We start from the raw sequence: 21,233 nt of genomic DNA, 5'->3' as shown, positions 1-21,233 counted from the left end.
TAGAGACAAAATCACCCGCTTTCGAGGCAAAGTTGGCTGGCAACGCCTGTAATGAAAATTGTCATACACACGCCGTGCTGGCTGGTTTTAATCATTCAATTTGAAAATTCCCATTAATTTACACCTGAATCGTTTTAACCTGTCCACTTTTCGCAGAAACTTTTCACAGAAATTCATTAAACCGACCGACCGACTGCTTTCGCTCGGTAAAACTCAACCCATTCTTGGAAGGCGGCTCTCGTTTCCTAACCTCCTATTAACTTTATCTTCCACAAACCGTGTGATATGATACGTTTCCTACCGTCGAGCAACGGGGCATTGTTATCCGCCCGATGGAGGCAACTTGTTCCAACTATATTACCGACTGAGTCATGTTTCATGGACGCAAGTTACGCACATGCACATTGTCGGCTCCGGGCGAAAGTCGATATGGAAAGCCAACCGCCCCACACCAAACACCGATGGAGTGGAAAGTTTTCCCAAACCAAGCAGCGGTGGTGGGAAGTTTTAAGCACTGCTTGTTTACTTTTTGCCCTCGAAACTGTAAGAGTCTTTTGAAATTGGATTTTGTGCGAAGATCTTTTGACGGCTCGGAAGTATTTAGGGCTTTGTTTTTAATTCCACCGATGTTTGAACCTTACGGTAATGTAAAGAATATAATGTAAGGTACAAAAAAAAAACAATGGAAATAATATGGATGAAACAGCAAAGTAATTTAGTTGCTTCATAGAAATTTTCTAGTCCTATTTCTAGAAAAAAACAACATATTCTCTTTGCTAAGTATTTTTAATATTAATTTCTTGGAACGCCATGAAATGTTATATTATTAAAAATCTCAGTTTCTCCGAAAACCTCCAAAGCTCGATCGGAATTCCGTGCCCCCAAAAAAACTGTCAAATTCAACTTCGACAAATTGGCTCACGGTATGGACCGGTGTTTTCGGTAGAGACCTTCTCCTGTCCCTCACCTCTCCCCTACTATCTCCTCGTTACCGTCTTGGAATCAACTAGAGTTGGACACCTGTTCATTTCATTTCCCCTCGTGACATCGAAACACTCAAATGGGAAATCCAATAGTCCTTGAAAAGAAATACCATTACTACCGGGCTACCGGGTGGGTGAAAAAAAACACACAAGCACACACTCCTACACACCGGATCCGAGAGGATGCGTCCATTTCATGGTGTCGATGCGTATATTGTGGAGATTCAAAGCAAAGCTTCGATAAGTTCATTAGAATCAGCAAACGGCAGGCCACTATGTTCCGAAGGGAGCAGGAAAGTTAGGCTAGGTTGCCTGGACGTGTGCGACGAGTAGACCGGGGACAAACAAGACTCACCCTCGAAGCTCGGGAGCTTCCCAATGCAGTCGCAAGTTTGTTGAGATTTTTATTAGCTTGTGACACAACGTATTTGCACTTTTTGCCTTCCTTTTTTCCTGCAACACTAAAAAATATATGTACGTACAGCTATGGAAACGCAATCCGCATCGGCTAATAAAATTCCCATTTCAAATCATCGCAACATTCTAAGCCGCAGTCGAAGACGTCTCGATGTCTCCAGAGACAGAAAGAGAGAGAGAACAGGCGAGATTTCTTTTCGTTCTTTCGCTTCCTTCGGGGCTGTCAAGACGCTGATGGCGTTGCGACAACCGAGGGCTAAGAAGGCAAAAATCATAAACCACCGGTGTTGTGTTCACCGGGAAAGCCCGAGAAAACTCCACCGAGAGGGTCCAGCTTTGCAGGGCCAACCCTTACGAAATTGAATTACAACTGCTGAATACAAATCGTTTCAATCATTTCCGCTAGGAGTATTTCCTGCCCGTCGGCCTCGTCCGAAACGTCATACTTTCTTTCCCCCACCGATCCCCTATCTGCCCTTTGGTTTGCCACAAATCTGCAAGAAGGAGAAAAAACCGGCAATTTCAGCTCAATCCTGCAGCTTAATGGTAATCAATTTGTAGCAAAACGCAAAAACCGGCGGTAGCTGATTTTTCATGCCCATTGTGCAGCTGATTTCTCTCTGCTTTTCTTCCATTTCCATCAAGTGGGAGTAAGTAGGATTTAGATTTTTCTATCCCTGTTGCACAGCGTAGATTGAAGATTAAAACAAATTGCCTTCAGCCGACGGGACATTTTAAATTCATTCCCCAAGCAACCATTTCAGAATGAAATGGGTTGAAGATTGATGTTTTTCTATTCGTACGCTAAGAAAAGCGATGTTGTTTTACCGTTCATGAACCGGAAATAAAAAAAAAACAATCAAAAAGCTTAAATATTACAATTAAATTCCAACGCGTTGGGGAGCGAAAAGCTGCAACAACCTTTAATAAAATCTGACACCCTCTTGCTGGCATCAAGATTGACATATTGGGTGTGCTTTAGACATCCGGTAGCCCTCCCCCCGGTCGCTCCGCTCAGGTCCCGCACTGACCGCACCGAGTGTTCGTCGCCGATGATGGAGGGCGATTAAATCAATCAATCATCTAACATGCCACCTCCGCCGGGTTTAACTAGAAGAAATGGAAAGAATTCAATCACCCTTCGCTGGGGGTAAGGAGAGAAAAGAGGGGGGGGGGGGGGGGTATCCGGCATCCTCTTAACCGGCCGGTTGTTTCTCGTTTGGATTTACTTTTCTGCGACGTTGTAAGATTGTCAGCAATTTCGCTACACGCTACATGAAGGCACGATTTGCTTATTGATTGCTTCCGGTTTGTTAGGTTAGGTGGTGGGGACAAAGGCGAAGCGAGAAAAAAAAATGTGTGAACAAATTTGATTGCCGGATTAAAAACAAAACAAAAAGGTCCACCCGAAATGGAGGCGCCTGGTGATTAACTCTAACGCCGTGGGAAAATTCGAGCCCAGCTGAGATGTGTTTAAAAGGGTGCACATTTCTTACCTTGTTACAGAGTTGGGCCACCCCAATGACGCCCTCTTCGTCGCAGATGGGAAAGCAGAGAATGTTCCTATAATGGGAGAGAGAAAAAAAATCAAAATGAATGAAATGAAGGAAAAAGAAACGGATTCATTCATCACGGAAGAGGCAGCACAAGAAGAGGTTGATGTGGTTGCCTTAAAAAAGGAAGCAAAAAGTACGAGCACGAACGTCTCATTTTATTGTGCGAGTTAAACACCACCCACTTCTGCGAACGGCCCCTTCGCAACATGTTGACGCTAATTGGAAAACTTTGTAGCCACTGATTGATAAGTGAGATACTGTGAATGGTGTGTCGCCGACGATTAGGGGATTGATTTTTTGAAGCAATATCAGTATTTTTTTCCGTTTCCGTTTCGTTCTCACTGTTCCGGACGCTGGTGGATGTGGTTTGAAGTAAAATATGTGATAAAACCACGTGATTTTAATTTTGGATTAAGGAAAACATGATCAAAATTTTAAGTTTGAGAGGTATACATTTTTAAAACTAAGTTCTATCGTTCTGTTAACACGTTAACTGCCATGGCAATCATTTTTGATAGCCACCTGTCAATCTACTACATATTTTAGCTTTTTTCATATATGGAGTTCTATGTACACTAAAAACTCGAAAAATATTGAACTGACAATGCTGAAACTTTTCACACATATAGGTTAAGCACTGTAGATATTATTAAAGGTTTGTTTGATAACTATTATTCTAAATTTTACAATTTAAACTCAGTTTTACTAACACAAACAAAACAAGCATGTAAATAATTGTCAAGGTGTATAGCTACATCAAGGTTTATACATCACGGGGAAATTGATGAAATATCAAACATGTTAAATATTGTAACTATTACATTGAAATTGAACTTTTTTATTATTGAAAAAAAAAAGTAAAACCATAACTCTTTTCTCAACCTCTTCTACACCGAGCAACACCGGGGCGTCAAGCTAGTTAAAAATAAAAATCAAAGTATAAAATAAAAAAAATAAGATTTTGTCAAAAATTAATTCTTTGGGAAGCTAAGTCTTAGCTTGGCTTTTGAAAATCGTTAGTTTATAAACAAAGTTTTATAAACAAATTTTATTAAGAAGTATTGAACTAAAACAAGTGTGCCTAAACGCTTGGCAGTCAACGTGTGAAAAAAGCTAACATCCAAAATAGTGCTAGAAGACGAAGATGCAATATTTCACTACAATGAAATTGAATTCAACCAGGGAAGAAATAAATGCAATATTGCAATATCTGTCACTTTGAGCAGAAATGACCAATTTTGTTTCATTGTAGTGAAAGATTGCAGTCGTCTTCCGGTACCAAAAGATTCATGAAAAATATTACCAGAAGTAGACAAAGTACAACTTTAAGAACAAAAATGTGCCGCCGTGCAAACAACACTTGAGAAGTGTTTCCTTCCGTGCCTTCGGAAAAACGCCAACCGAAACAAAACCGATATTGAGGCAATTGAGTGGAAACGACAGGCAGTAGAAAATAAACACAATCAACCGGCGTCTCGAATCCATCCGGAGTGTTTTGTAACGACGGCCAACGACGGGTACGGAAACCCTCCCATTCGCTGTTGCGACAGTCACTTACCTCGTTTTGAAGCCCGTCGACTCGTCAACCCCTTTGTAGAACAGCGGATGTTGGTACGCGTTGCGGATGTTGAGCAGTTTGCCCGTTTGTGCGACGTAGCCCGCGATTCCTTTGCCACTCTCGATGCGTATCTCCTTGGAGGCCTGCAAAAAAAGGGGGGGGAGAAAACCGGATAAAGAATGTGTTATAGCGTCATCCGTGTTGCGGGGAACGACTTCGAGTATCGGGTGTATCGATCAAACTAGTTCCCCGGACGAACGATCTGACGTGCGTCCCCTCACCCGAAGGTCCGATGAACCACGGTGGGGAAAAAGGTCCAACCCAGGGAAAATCATCACCACCCGTTTGGGAATGTGTTCTACCTGCACTACGGTCCGCTTATTGCGCCGAAGAAGATTCGGGGATTTATTTTCCCAAACCCACCCGGGCTCTACACCGGGGTGAAATTTCAGCTGACGACCGTATGCTAAGCCGCGTCTGCTGAGCTATGCGCTTTATTGTCCGTTTGAGTGCGACGGGGGTTTTTTATCGTTCTATTTATTTACTCGATTGTTTTTCACCGTTTTCCGTTCACAACATTCGTCCCGTCACCGACCACTTCTACTGACTCCTTCGCCAGACCCAACGTCACGTTGCAGAAGGCCGAACGGAAATGAAATAAGCCCAACGGGCGACGTCGCATTTTCGGCAGTTCGGCAAATATTCAATACCACGGGGCCGGCATTTGGCGAGAGACAAAAATCCGTGCCGCTTTTGGAAGGATAATACAAAAGCCGCTTGTTTTTTTTATTACTCTGCTTCGTGTCTATTTGCAAGGAGATGAAAAGACGGTGACATAACTAGAGAAACCGAAACTTCGCTGAAACAGGTCCATGTATTCCAAATAAAAAAAAAAAAAACAAATAAACAAACCTTTATCCAAACGAAAGCAGATGAAAGAGATGTCAAGGCTTTTCTTTTTAATACGAACCAAACATCCTTTGTGCCAACGTTGCAATTATCTGGTTTTATGTACGAGAAAAAAGGAAAGGGAATGGAAAATCTCCCTCCATATTTGTCCTGGTTAATGATTCGGTCTTTTAAGCACAATTTAATTGATGTTACGTTATTCATCACATCGCTGCTCTTTATTGAACAAACATCGCGAATAAATTGAATTTGATATTAGTTTGAAAATAAACTTTAACGAATTCTAGCAAAATCATCAAAGGCAATGATCCTGTTATTTATTCTTTTATTTTATATGCAAAATTATGCAATAAAAGTTAAAGCATACAATATTGCGAGCTCGTAATTGGAAATCGATAAATTCTACAACAGCTGTTCAAACTAATTTATTTTCTGGCCATCATTATATGCCATTCATTTGCGTCTCTTTTTCCCTCGGTATAAAAACAAGGGAAAAATTCTCAACTATCGAAAAACTTTTCCCTCCTTCTGCAGCGCATGAAACTATGCTCGCCAATGGAACGATGCATAGCACAACTTCACTCAACAGGTCAATCGATTCGGTTTCGAAATAATTTCCTATAATGAAACCCATCCCGGAATGGCCCCTGCTTCATCGGTGCCGAACATCGGAACCGGGGCTTACTCTAGTAGTAACTATGCTCGGGCTCACAACTCACCTCATTACCATCGAAGACCTTCGAGACCAGCTCGCCGGTGTGTTTGTCGAGCAGAAATAGAGAGCACCGTTCGGCGGCCGCCAGCTCCTTGGCCTCCGTCATCACGCCCCGCAGCAGCTGGCCCAGATCACCTGGAAAAAAGAGGGCACGGATGGTTAATAAATGAGAGCATTGACAGACAACTGTTTCGTGGGATGGGAGACTGACGACCCGCCTGGGCCGAAAGAACCGAAAGGCACTCTAGAAGCAAATGAATTTCCCGAATAGAACAGTAACGAAAAAAAAATAGTGGACACGAAACACAATATCACGATACAATTTTTTTGTTCCCTTCAAATTAAGAACCATTGACAGAAGCAGTAGAATAAACAAAAGTTTTTAATTAAACTGAACGTGGAACTCTTCTTATCGAACGCTGGCGAAACTCGTTTTCGTCACTTCGATTAAATATTTGATGCAATTTAAACTGGTTCACAGGGGGAATGGGCCAACAATAATCTTTTGTCCGTAAGGATCCTTATGAAAATTAAAATTATTATGAACATAAAGGAACTTTCCAAGATGCAATTATAAAGCGCATTTCTTGACTCTTTATCGATAGATAAAGAAAATTTAAACAATCTCGTTCGCCTCCAAAAGCACACAATTTGCATTATAAATAATCGTACATAAAATAAACCAATTAATGAAGAACTTAAAATTTGCATCCCAAATGTGCAAGGCAAAAATTATATTCATAGCCTCCGGAACAGCTTGCTTATGACTTATCTCGAGAGGGAGAGGGGGAAAACTTAATTTACTCGTTCACTTCCTCCTGCCCCGAATATAAACCTATTGTGTGGCGTACTCCGGGGGTCGGCTTCGACAATCGCCAAAGCTCCCCAAAGGCAGCCTACCACATCTGCACGGCACTCTGGCAACCCCAATCACTAGGGTTCTATCTTAATTGGAAATTTTCCATCATCCTTTTATGTGAAGCACGCCGTTTTTCTCTCGCAACAAACGCGCTGAGCGGCGTCACATTTTTCCTGCCCCCGGTGGGGTTTTATGCTTCCCCCATGGACGTCGGATGTCCAGGGCGACTCACTCGGCCGGTCCGGTTGCAGCGAACTGTTGCAGCCAGGGTGGACGTTCCTTCCTTCCTGGGCGGACGAACATACGAACGGAGAAACTAATCATTTGAGCAATAAGCTTGATCGTATCGTTTTAGAGATTTTATTTCGAAACGTTACCTTGCCGTCCGGCTTTGGTGATTTAGGGACGAAGGGTAGGGGAAGGTTCAGAAGCGGATGATAGCGAACACCGGAACTCAGGTGGGCACGGTACGGTACAACGTATCTTCCGAAGGATAAAGCGAACGGAAGCAGCTGCTTTTATGTGTTGTTGCGCCCTTCCGACGAAGCGGAGACGAGTTCTCGACCTACCCCACCGTTCGGACCGGGCCACCGTTGGGCTGTATTTATGCTCACATCAGCCACAGCTCTCCTTCCACCTGCCCGAACCGGGTCTCCACCGAACCGAACCGGAGCAACATTGCAACAATGCGCCATTGTTGGGGCCCCGTGTTGTGCTACATTGTGCTCTGCTCGCACAAGCAGAGCTACAGTGTCGGTGATGAAATACAAACACGTGGTGGCTCCTGAAGGGTGGCATGTTTTCCACAAGAAAAAAAATAAACCTCCTCCCATCAAACGAGCGTGGCGCGCCGAAACAAGGGAAGCCAGTGAAACGTAACAGTAGATCATAACAGATACAAAAGCGTCCATCTTTTGTAGTGAGCTTCTTTTCGCGTCAGTATGTGTGAGTGTGTATGTGTTTATCCTACTTTCCGCCTACTTTTTCTTCGGGTTTCGCTCGCCATTATCCCGATCATTGCAAGCACGCGTGAACGTTGTGAGCGTTGCTAGTGCTTCGGGAAGATGCTGGAAACATTATGCTTAAATGTTGCAACAAACCAACCCGGGACTCCCGGACTGGGTCGCGAAGTGGAGTGGAGGTTTTGTTAACCTGGGGGTGAGAAGCGGGATACTTTTCCTCGGTGTGTTATGATAGGACGCAGACAGTTGACTGACCTACAACGCTGGGTTGGAGATTTACTGTCGGTGAGAACTGACATTAGCAAGATAACACGAAACATAAGAGTTTTAGTTTTTTCTACAAGCGAACGATGCCGCGAGTCTGTTCTCAATAGGAAATCTAGGTCAACGAATCTTGGATGACCAATTTTCATGATTTCCTGCTCTGAATACAAAGAAGAACATAACTGAGCGTGTTGTAACGTTAGTATAACCACAGTCAGTACCACCAGAGCGTGATCGGTTTAAAAAATGTTGGAAATGCTTCTGTGTTTCCATAAAAACGTTGAAAATAATAATATATCAATAAATATATTAATATTAACATATGAAAGCACCAGTCAGCTGCGAGCTATTACAGCTTACATTATCTAATCCTTAATATACTGGAAAAATCTGAATTTGTAAAAAGAAAAACCATTTCAAGCATAGAAAACCCTTTGTTGTTTTCGTTTTGCAGTACATATTTTTTGAAAACTCGAAAATTTTTAAAACGATTTGTTACCAATCTTTCAGTATTGTTTTTTTATTTGCACTTAATGAAACAACATAAAATCTAATAGTTATTCGATTTCGTTGTGATTACTCACTTAATAAAAAATGAGTTATGAAAGACATCAGGAAAATATATATTTAATAAAAGTTTATTTTAACAGATGGTAAACAACCAAAGAAAACGGTGTGGTGTCCCACGCTTTTGTTTGAACAGACTTTAAAATGTAAACCGAACAGAAAAAAATATAATACTTAAGCATTTTTTGTGGGAAAATATGAACTTTACAATCAGCTTCCGGATTGAATGAACTGAAAGAGATGCTCACCAGGGCTATTCCTGCTGTTTATACAGTCATTCTATAAATAAACGATCCAACAATCAGCCCTGTCAGCCCCTTTTCCTTTATCTTACGGAGCGGAACTAGCGAACAGAAAACAATAACAAAACTGGATCTATTCCACATTACTTAGCAAAGAAGCTAGAATCAGTTAAGACAACGCTCAAGCAAGCAGCGCCCGAAATCGGCCTCTTCATGGCATCTCATTCCGTCGTTCCACTTCCGTTTCATTCCTTCCTTCCGGCCATTGCTATTTTTTCTACTGTTGACAAACATAACATCGTCAACAGTCGACGAGAGTGGTGAGGGGACATGTTGGTTCGGGCGGGTGGAGGCAGCCAGCTGATGTAACATTTGATGATCAAATACCTAGCCAGAGTTGGTTCCCTCTAGTGTCTGTTGTCGTGTCTGTCACAGCGTGTGTGCCACTATTTTTTCCTCCCCACCCCTTACTTCACACGTCCGGAAGTGATCAACAACAACGCAGCATACAACGGCCACATGCTCGAACGGGTTCGTTCGGGAGGTGTCAATTGCTATGGTAACGTTTATTTATTTGACTTTTCGATACTCACGGCACTCGCTCGCTCGAGAAAGAGAGGCAGACGTCGATCGATGATTGCGTGCTGGAACTGATCGCAGGCTCTAGCAGACGGTGATGTTTTGGGAATTTTCCTACGAGTTTACGATCTTCTTGGAGACGTAAGAAGCAGCTCACATTATCACAATGTCGAAAGAAGCAAAATCAAAAGTAGAGAGATCGCATTCGAAGGCAAACGGTATTTTCTATTAAAGCAAAGATAAGGGTTGGACATTGGTTGCAATAAAAGTCAAACAATAATATTCCTAATTTGTGCACTAACTTCCAAATTCCTAACGTCTAAAGTTATGCAAACAAAACAACGGCCAACACAGTGCGAAAACGGCCGATGTTGATGAAGCGATACGCCACAATCGAAACTCACATCGAAGGTCAGAAGTTGGCCATTTGCTCGGCTCATAATAAATATAGCCATCATTACGACTTCGATCAAAATCTACGCCAAGAAGGCATACGCACGAGAAGACAAACTCTCTACAGGACAATCGGACGGACAGACAGACCGCGAGATCTGCGGGCCTTCCGGGTTGGCGCAAGAAGAGCAAAACATTCGGAGAGGAAAAAAAAACAAAACAACCAAATCCCAAACATCGGTCCCTGGAGTGGCGGGTCATTGTCGTCCCCTTTTGGCCCGACCGGCGGGAGAACGCACCCCGCCCAACGGCCGGCCAAAGTGAAAATGGAGCACAATTTATTATTATTGCTGGGAATAATCGTAAAAATAAATCACAATTTATCACTCGCGGCGCATGTATTTTGAATAGTTGCCACATGCGGCGAATAAACGAAACGAACGAACGTTCCGGGTTTTCGGTCCGAGATTTTAGTACCGCTCGTGTGCGTGCGTGTGTGTTTGGGTGTCCGCACCGCAGTAATGAAAGATAGGACAACAAAGTGTCACACCAGAAAAGGGACAATTTCAAGCCGTCGACATTGAGACCCGCTCGCCGAGCGTTGTTGAGCAGCTTTTGGGTGGATTTGTTTTTGGGGAAGACGACCAAAGCGCTCCGAAAGCCGACGGAACGGAGTAAATTTGTAAGCTCATTTATTTAGTGCTAGTAAAACAAATAAACGAAGGCCGAACGGACCCGGTATGGCCCGAGACGCTTGTCCCATATGGTCGGCGAAACGATAGCGGTGGATAATCTCCAGTTCCGGTTGGATGCTCATTAAGAGAGAACTGTGCTTTGTGGAAATCCCGGAACTCGCCGCCCACCCTTGGGAGCGTTGTCATCCGGTCTATGGAAGAACTTTTTCTATCACACAAAAATCCCAACTTAATGCAACACATGCTATGCTGCCCAGGAACCGACGTGGATGGAGCGGTCGAAGGCTTTGTGTGACACACCGAAACACACGGTCAGTCGTAATGGATTTGTATTTTCGCTGAGTCAATTAAATGTATGAGCTTCACGCAGCCCTCATCGGAGAAGGGTGAGAAAAAGTTACAACCCAGCGTTTGTCCACTGGGCATGTTAGGGGCGTGCGTTGATGCCGGGAACCACCTACATTCAGCGGTTGGCACACGTATCCCAAAAAGGGCCAGATGATTCCGAAAGCGCGAGCCAGATACCTTAAACGATGATTTAATGTTTCCAAAGTAATACTAACCCTTTTGAATATAATATCAACTTTCTAAATAGTAAATTAAAATAAGAAGAGAAAAAAGGCTATAATTTTAAAAATTTTATCTTTAAAACTATTTAAACATTTTCATACTTATTTTCGTTGGATTATGATCAACTTATAAATTTTGGTTTATTTTACTGTGAATTTCTTTTTTAAATTGTACTTGAAATAAATCCTGTCTACAAATTGTTTTAAAATAGCATAGTTTTAATTGCGTACTCTCTGAGTAACTACAATAACTCTGCTTCGATATGTTTTCAATATTGCGAGCCTTATTTTGGCTCCTAATCGATATGGGAATTGTATTCCTTGAATGTTGTTTTTTTGGATGCAAAGTAAACGAGTTATTGCTGTCGGATTTTGAACCCGACTTAAGATGGTAGGAAATTTAAGAACGATCAGTAATACAAATACGATAGAAAAAATCTAACAAACTGTATAAGAGAAAGTCACTTGGTATAGAATAACTCGTTCAACATTGTTGCTCTTCGTTTGGAGAAAAAACCAAACCTGATATCGTGAACAAATTTGGTAAGAATGGAGAAGAAAAACTAAAATGTTATAACGGGCCGGATAAAATCAGTTGGACTTTGCCGACCCCTGACCTACATTATAGCTCACAAATTATACACGGATCGGCTGCGATTGGGAATTATTCATCATTTGTCGACCAAAGCGCCACCAAGGATGAATTATTTAATGTCACACTCCTTTTCGTCATAAATCGTATTCGACGAGCTGGACGATTTGTTATCGGCGTTTCCGTGTTTTTTATTCAACGCGACGAATGCCGCATTCTGTTTCATGAGTGAACTTATAGCTGGTCGGTTTTGGGGGAGGAAGGAATTGATTTTATCAATTCAACATTGCGTGACATTTGGGAAAACAATTTCATACGTCGGTAATATTGATAAATGGAATGCCGGAACCCAATTGATTCGGTTAAAATTATTTAAAAGCTTAATCGTAAAGAATATGTTAGGCTTCAGCTCGACTGTTTCCACTTGAAAACATTCCAATGTTAAATAGCATTCTTAGAAAATTCTTCGAAATAGTTTAAAAAACAATCGGTTTATGTAAAGAACCATTCTGTAACGATAAATTATTTGCATGTCACATCATAAACATGGCACTAAACAACTTGTTTTTGTTTCTCTAACATTTTTAACGGCCATTTTTCCTGTCCCATTTCATTACGCACCACTGCTGCTGGCATGCTTTTCTTGCGTTTCCATTGCACCATGCACAGTAAACATTTCCCGGTGGCAACAATTTTCGGCTCAGCTTTTAGTTTTCCTCTGCTGCAGAGCTGTTATTTCTCCACCGTTCCAAAAGTTCCACCGAAAGTTCCAGTTGTGTGTCTGGTGACGTTGATTTATGGTGTAAACTAGTGAAAATGAACTGCCGGTTGCATGCAGAGCAGCACGTACCGTAACCGTGAACGCGCCAAAGGTGCTGCCCGGTCAAGGCTAGCAGTGAAAGGACGTACGCCGTATAAAAAGGGGACACAAAAAAACATCGAAAGAAGCTTCACCAAACCGGAACCAGTTGCACGACGAAACCAACCAACACTTTCTGTGATTCTAGCCACGGTCAGCGAAACCATCTTTTTCCGAGTGCTCCGGTTTCGGGGAAGCGAAATGAGAAAAGAACCAGCAAACATTCCCTCCCCCGGTCCTCCAGCATTTCCCGACCTTTCCCGGTGAAGGGGAAAATGATTTTCTTTTGTATGTATGTTGGTTTTTTTTAGCGGAAACACTCATCTCATGTCCACCACGAGGCGAGGTGAATGAAAAATCGTGAAGATCAAAAACTTCACTGCCCGACGGGGGAAGATTTTTCCGAACCATTTCCTCCCGTCATTTCCCGTCGCTCTTGAGAATGAAAACAAAAAAAACGACCACGGGCCTCAGCACCGGTTGAGACAAAAGACAGCTAGCAAACGGAAAAGTTTCCCATCGTACGTTCGATTGACCGAACTATGACGGGCTTTTCCCGCTTGGCCGAGGAGGTGGGTGGTACTGGTTTTCTCGCCCGAAATATCAAAGGAACCTGACTATCCGTAGATTCATGCAAGTTGTCCTTTTGTCGGACAAGATAACGTCTTCCGATGGGGCGCACGGTGGTCAAACCGAACAGAAAAGACATTCGTCTTTGGCGTGTTATCTTCTTTCAGCCGCCTCCCTGTTTGATGTTTCTAAAACGATCTCATGAAAGGAGCAATTGAAACAATACTCGTTTAGATAAGACCACACAAACTATCTCAAACAAACCCTCCGGAATGGCGAATGCGAGGCAACACCGAGGCCAAGAAATTCATACAACACAGTTTAAATTCCCTTTGGCTCAGCATGGCATTGCATTCATGGTTTGCTGGTGGACATATCTGTCTTCCAACGTAATCACACCAGGTGTCCGGTAGTTGCTGATTGAATGCCATTAATTTATCAAAAGTCTTAGGACAATTAAAACCACTGAAACAATACCCAATTGGTGGAGCACCGATAGAGGAAGCCCATTATTTACTTTCCCAAGTGTACACGGGGCAAATTTAATTGTTTGCTACTCGAGAAGAAAATAAAGGGCGGCAAAATTGGAAGAGCAAAGTTTTCCTCCCAAGACGCAACTTTCCGAGGAAATAATGAAAAGCTCGTTGTCGATAGTTGAGGCTAACGTAAGCTAACTTTTCAGCTACTTTCGAAAACCCTTGCATCGTGCATCGTTTGGGATGAAACTACCGACAAGCAAAACGATAGGATGGCACAACTTCCTGAAGGCAAAGTGCACCGCTACCAGATGCATCTGATGGGAAGCCATGTTTCACCAACCGAACTTCACCAAACCCACCGTTTTGCCACACGACCCGTGGGTGCACAACGCGGCCAAAGTTTTGTTTTCCGGAAGCAAAACCTCCCGTCATTGGTGCCTTCAGTGTCAGGGTTCACCCGTTCGTGTGGTACTGTTTTGCGATGCTTTTATTTTACGCTACAATATTGAACTTTTGAATCACCAACTAATGCCACCAAGGCGCGCGATCGATGGCTCAGAACGGAGTGAAATCAACCACCCTTACGGTTGTGATGTGATTCAACCCGGTTCGGATAAAGGGAAGCAATATGCAAAAAAAAGACAGCAAAAACACTCTTAGCGTCGGATAAACCCGGAACTGGAATGGAAACGGAAGCTGCATACATATATGCCCGTAGTTTGAAGCATCTAACCCCCCATCGGGCTAGAAAGCTGTCCGTACCGGCCGGAAGGTAAACCAATCCCTCAAAAAAACAAAACCAGGAAAAACATAAAATGGAACACAACATATGTATCTCTATCAACGGGCGAAATCGCATCTCGTGCGTGCTGTACGTGATGTATATCGTGTGTACCGGGAAGGCTGAAATGCTTGCGGAAACAAAACAAAAACAAACAACCCGCTGCCGGTTGTTCGAACGTTGAATTGTTGAGCAAACATAAAGTAAAATCCGTTATAACAACAGCGACATCCGAGCGAGAAGCTGAGAACCGTGGGGGAGGAAAGACCATAAAACCGGCCCCGGAATTGATTTCATCCCGTGACGCGCGAACGCTCCAACCACGTACGGATGGACGCATAAAAGTTGTGCATCGTAAATATGAAATTTTAGCTTGTGCAAAAAAAACAATATTGTCCACCGAAAGAAGGAAAGTAAAAATGCACCCAAGCAAGCGATTGAAAGGTTGGTTTGAGTAAAAAAAAAAGACGAGCTATGTTGAGCCGTTTGCTTGAGGCGCAAAAACCGGGACGCATTTGTTGGCCTGCGAGCAAATATTCATCTTCGTTGTCAAGCGACTCACCCGGCGCGTTCGACGTTCGCGAATCAAATACAACCGTGCCACTGATAACACGTGCGGAATTCTTCTTCCCAGCGCTTGCGGCAGCATGCCCCGCGGAAAGCGAGCGTAGCTAGCCCCTCCTCCCTCCGGCTTTTCCGCTCCCTTTACCAACACACCTCAACAACGCCGGGCCGGGCGAACCATAATTCATTCGAATGCTCCCCCTTTGTGGCTTGACAGGTGCCACCGGTGTGATATGAGGGAGCGCCATTGTGCTGCGCAAAACCCCATTCGGGCGTTTCATTTTATGGTCCATCAAAATAATGTTCCGCTCCCGGTTGGGGGGGAAAGGTGGGGCTGATTCGATTCGGTAGTTAGGTTAGGTAAGTAATTAACCACTCGGTTCATTGTCTTTGTATTACGTCGGGGGAAGGAGGGAGGGGTCTGGGAATAGCGAGGATGTTTGGGTTTTGGGCGGTAATAACGTGGTTTTGTAGAACAGATAGATGACAGCGTTGGTGAGCGGAGTTGCTACTGGCGACGGGTTGAACGATGAGTTCTTGGGCGCCTGATGGCGATAGTATCACCAAATAAAGGGTAGACCGCGGAAAGTGTGAAACTAAATTTCCTCCCAAGAATCAATCAGGTGTTTGGTTCGGGGAGCCTCTGGGTCCTTTTAATTTTATAAAGTACTTCAAAGCAATTTGAACATTTGATGTTCTTCCCCGTTACTAACGCAGTTGATCCTGAAAAATATGAAAACAAGTGTTGTGCCTCATGATCGTGAGATTCATTGGATGGTTCGCGTAAGATTCATTCATATTGATTCATGAATCTTTTGAAATGAAAATGATTCAAATATTAAAATATCAATTACTTTTTCGAAATCCTAATGAATTATCATGAATTTTGCATGATTTTTTCACGAATCTTTATGATTCTTTAATTGTCGCGGATGAAGCGACCAAGAAAAAAGGATGTCTCTTTTCCTATTTCTTTGGCTCTAATTTTATGTTTTCTAAACATTAATGAATCTGTGATCTGATTATTACCAAGAAGAAAAAAAATCATTCAATCCCTTCTTTACATTTAAAGAACAAGCAGCGTTTGCAAACAATTTTTGGATGCAACTATTATTTGGACGTCAAAGGCAAGGCACAGAGCCTCAACACTATGAGAGTAGAATTTTTGACTACACACAAATAGAAGAAATACACTAATAGACTAATGAGCCCAATTATATGAAGTTCAAATAGTAAGTATCAAACAATACGATCAGGCCGCTCTTATTGAAATGTTTAGAAAAATACAACTTCGTTTAAATCCTGATGGTTGAGTTTTTTGTTTAGCCAATAAACCCCTGAGCATAGCTTTACGCAAGCTCATGCGTTTGCGTTTTTTTTCCCATGGGAGAGATAGGGGCTGTCACTGGTGTGTTATATTCTAAAAATAAAGTATTATTGGCGGCAGAAAACTGTGTTTGACATGAAAAACGAATGCAAATGCGTAAAGCTGTGATCAGGGGTTAAACTAAACAAACTAGTGATGTGCGTACTGAGTAAGAATGAGTGATTGAGTTAAATCTTACTATTGAATGATTGATTTAAATCCTAACGGATAGTTTTGTTACTCCTTATCCATTTGAATATTTACTAGTATTTAGAATCTCAAAGGAATGAACGAGTGAGTAAAAAAGTTGCTAGTCGTCATAGAGATTATAATCTCAGTTTTGGGATTCGAATTAAGAACGGGGACCCGAGTCCCCGGAATTCTAATCCCAAGAGAGGATGAGTAAATAAAAGTATTCTTACAGAGTCGTAAATTACCACCATAATCCTATACCTTACACCTGTATCTTACACACAACTTCCTTTCTTCCTATCCCCATTTGATATGCCCTCTGTGTTTACTTGTAACTCTACTTGGGATTTGAATCTCTATGACGACTAGCAACTCTTCCACTCACTCATTCTCTCTTTTCAGGTTCTATTCCCTGTTCAGGATTTTAATTTCTGCAACGACTAATAACTCATTTTACACGTTATAAATCACAAAAGAGTGACTTCACTCTTCATCACTAAAGATTCGAATCATCACGATGGTTGTTCATTCTGATTCAAATCTCTAAAAAGTGTTGTTATTCTCATCACTAAAATATCAAATCATCAAACAATTCTTAGTTTTGATGTTTTTTGAACAGATGAACAGTTTTTTTAAATTAAGATTCCAGATGAGAAAAATTAAGGCTTTTGTTGAAGGATCTACAACGTGGATTCTTACCTTGTTTTCCAATAGTGACAAAATACGCAAAAAAAATTTATCGAAAACTTTTTAAAATTTTCAGCCAGTTCGTAATTTTCTCCAGTTCTTGGAAATGGACCGTCTAACATACGAACCGACAATATTGAACTCCAACGGACCACCACCCGGAGGGAGACCGTTACCGGCGACGGGAGACGGTGATAAAACTTTCCACAATCAACCACACAACCACATGCCCGGGGTAACCGCCAAGCGCCACCGTGTGCGATGCGCAGTTCCGATTGTTAATTAAATCGAATTGAATTAGTTCGCGTATGCAAATGAAGCGCCATCCCCCGACCCCCGCCCCCTAAACCTTCCATGCGCTCCCAATTTGAGCCAGCGCTTCTGATGGATGGCGACGATGCAGGTACGTGTGTGAGGTAAAGCTCTATGCACTTTACACAAACCGGCGGCCGGCAAACGAACGATCGTTCAAAAACCGTGGCTATCAACAGTCTGCCACTTCCCGTTGCGCTTTAAACGCACTTCCCCGCCGCCCTCGCGGTTCCGTGCCGTCCCGACCGAGGTAATTCAACCAAGCCGACAGACCACGTACCCGAGGAAACCGAGCGAGAGGATGGGGGTGGACCCGGCGGAAAACATGTGTAAGATTAGATAACTTCCCTTTTTTTATATTTCCCTGAACCAATTGCACGCTCAATCAATTGCCCCTCGGGCCCAAACCGAGAGAGCACCCCGACCGGTGGTGATGCAATAAAAGTATTAGGGTTGATAACGAGCGTGATTGTGTCCATCCCTTGCGCCAGCGGGGTTGTTTTGTTCAAGTTTGCGTGGAAAATGAAAATGGCAAACAAATGGAACAACGCGTAAGGAACACCGGAAAGCAAAACGTGTGTCGTGCAAGTGGTGAACACTTTGATAGGAGGGGCAGTGGTCTCTGGGAGGAGATAGGTGTTCCCTTCGGCGCAACTGGCGAAGAAGAATGCTAACGAGTAGACTTAATGACGACCGATTGCCGTGCGATAAGAGGCGACGCCGCCGTACCTCGATTCTCTGACCTCATCGTGAAGCCGGCGAGTAAACCGGCACGATCGAGTGCACGAAAAACGTGCCTAATTGCTAGGAACCGGGTGACGCCATCACCAAGGGTCGCCCTTCCCACCCCCCCACCACCATCGCTTCCTCATTAGCGATGACGTTTTAACTGGGAATTCAATTTCCGCTTTAAAACAAGATAAAACCGCTGTCACTGTCGCTTCACCCTCTTCACCGGTGCGACTCTCGTTGATGACGACAGACATTTCAGTTTTGTGTGCACGGTGGAGCGATGGGGAAAGGTGTTCGTTTGACAACGCGCACGAACCTCACACCACCCTCTTCCTGAGACGATCGAACGGGGCCCCATCAACCCGAAACGACTGGCAAGATTGACGTTTGACAGTTTTGGATAATTTGTTATGTTCATTAATGAGTTGAGGGGTTATCTGCCACCGTTTCCGAAGGTTATCACCGGAAGCAGCGTCTCGATCTCAAAATATAATGAACGCCTCGAGGTGGGTTGACATTTTGAGGGAGAAAAAGCTTTTCATTACTGCCGGGAGCCTTACTTTTAAGGGCAAATGTCAAGGAGATAAGTACTAAAGATAAATGTGATGTTGATAAGAACGATTAATGGTTTTATGATCAAGTAAAAATACATAACACACTAACGACGAGAATCAATACTGGGGTATGCAAATCTTCGATGATGAGAAGAACTAAAAGACTTGAACTTGAATTTGAAATAAATCGGCATCGTCGTTCAATCACATCAAGTACGAGCAAAAAACCAACAACCCACAAGAGCACAAAGCTGGCCCCAGTAAAACTGAGAATTGAACACAATTTATTACTTTATATCTGTTTACAGCGCTCATTACAATGATACGATTAAAATACAAAACACGTGCATTCACACTCCCCCCACCCCACCGTGTCTCCTTGTGGCACGAGAGCACGCTGGAACACGGTGTAAACGCTATCGAATGATCAATAGCATATGTTTTTCCCACTTGAGATGCACGGTGTGATAAAATGGCGGCGCGATGCGCGGACTCGATGTTGAATAGTTTCAATCAAAACACACACACACACACATATACCAAGCGTGTTTACCAATGGAGATAAGATAATTTTGTGCTTACATGGATAGCATTTACATGATTGCCCTCATTGCTACTGGTTTAGCTTTATATGAATTAATTATAGGCGCAGTGTAACGATTGCCCAAAAGTGGCTTACAGTATGCAATGGCAATGTACAGTATGTCCCGTACAAAAAAAAGGAAATCGTTACCTTAGATTCAAATAATTTTGTTCATAGAAAATGATTTTAAAAAAATATATAATATTAGTTAGGAAATCGTTTTTTAAACCGTCATTGATTACATTACTAAGTAGGTCTACCATTTTTCTCGATCACCTTCTCCAAACGGGAACGGAATCGAAAGCATACCTTCTCAATGTATGAGTCAGTTTTCGAGATCCATGCCTTGGCAGATGAAGCTGCCAGGGCTCCAACAATCGGGCTAGAACGCTCACAGGCCTTAACCTGAACATGTGCCCTTATTGTTTAGTCCAAAGGGTGCAAGTCCGGGCTGGTGGGAGGCCAAGGGTAATTGCCCAAAAATATCATATTTTTATTCAGCCTCGCTTGAACTGTTTTTGAAGTATGTCACGGTGCTCCATCCTATTGGAAAATTACGTATTTTTGTGCCCCAAGGTTGGGTTTCATCCATGGCAGAACGTGGTCCTTCAAAATGTTCATATTAACCTCGGTATAAAATTTTAATCCAGCTTAGATAAATGCTGGAGGCATTTTCAAGCCATTTTGAGCAACCCAAAATCTATCTCCTCCGGTCGAATGTTTGGTTGTAAATTTGATTTTCAGGTTCTCTGGAACATCCTCAATCTTCTTCCGCGACATAAACCTGTCTGTACGTGTGTTAGATACGGGATCGACGATGAAAATTTTTTCATCAGAGAATACGATGACGGTATTCTTTTGTTTTAATGTTGACACCAAACGTATTGAGAACTCCAGCCGTAGTTGTTTGATTCGGTATGTTCCAAGGTGCCGCTTTAATCTGACTCTGGATGAACATTTCAAGTCATGTTTGATCAACCCATGCTTTTTTTTGAAATATCGACTTCCTTAGCCAGTTTCCAGATCGATCTGCTACGATTTTGCTTCACTCTCATTGATCTGAGGACCTTCGGCGTGCGAGTAGACCGTGGAAGGCCACCTCCTGGCTTTCGGGAACTTGGTCCATCAAGAAGTGATCGCTAGATACGATAAACGGTAGCCAGGTAGCATCCAGCAATCGGTAGAATTTGTTTTACGTGCTTTTGGGCGAGCAGTAAGCTAGTCACAATCTTATTTGCAAACATTTTTCTCAACTTTATTACTCCAGAACCACTGTTTTGATGACATCGTCTCAGTGTTTACTACCAGATTTTTACACACACACCACGGTAAAAATAACGTTTGAAGCTACCCAAAAACAAGCACTGAAAACTTTAGCATTTTTTTATGGGACATACTGTAATTGTCAAAGTAAAGCATTCCAAAATACCTCGAATACGAATAATGGTATTTATGACTTTAACCTTGGCTCTACTATTACGCATTAAGGCAATGCCATGATGAAACGCTCCGTTCGTCCGCTTGTTAGCACCTCCAACTTACCTATCTTGCCCAGCAACCTGCGGGCCACTTGTAGCAGATTTTGGCACTGATCCCGAACTCGCTTCTCCTCGTACAGCTCGAACGCCGTCACCAAGTGCCCCAGCACGTATCTAAAAAAAAAGGAGACAAGAGAAACTGTATTTGGATTGCGT

General features: G+C 42.8%; 1 protein-coding gene across 1 annotated transcript in view; it reads right to left on the bottom strand.

The window, feature by feature from the left end:
- LOC131281533 (cGMP-dependent 3',5'-cyclic phosphodiesterase-like) overlaps positions 1-21,233 on the bottom strand; it is a 48,456-nt gene that overhangs the window by 4,301 nt on the left and 22,922 nt on the right. The window contains exons 5-8 of the mRNA XM_058310871.1: positions 21,082-21,191; positions 6,143-6,273; positions 4,515-4,657; positions 2,897-2,963 (exon numbers count right to left, since the gene is read on the bottom strand). Of these exons, the coding sequence (XP_058166854.1) occupies positions 2,897-2,963; positions 4,515-4,657; positions 6,143-6,273; positions 21,082-21,191 (451 nt within the window). The remainder of the gene's footprint in view (positions 1-2,896; positions 2,964-4,514; positions 4,658-6,142; positions 6,274-21,081; positions 21,192-21,233) is intronic.

Source organism: Anopheles ziemanni, chromosome 2, assembly GCF_943734765.1.
Source record: "Anopheles ziemanni chromosome 2, idAnoZiCoDA_A2_x.2, whole genome shotgun sequence".
NCBI classification, from domain to species: Eukaryota; Metazoa; Arthropoda; class Insecta; order Diptera; family Culicidae; genus Anopheles; species Anopheles ziemanni.
Note: the sequence above shows the minus strand (reverse complement) of the source record. Positions and strands in the feature narration are given on the sequence as shown.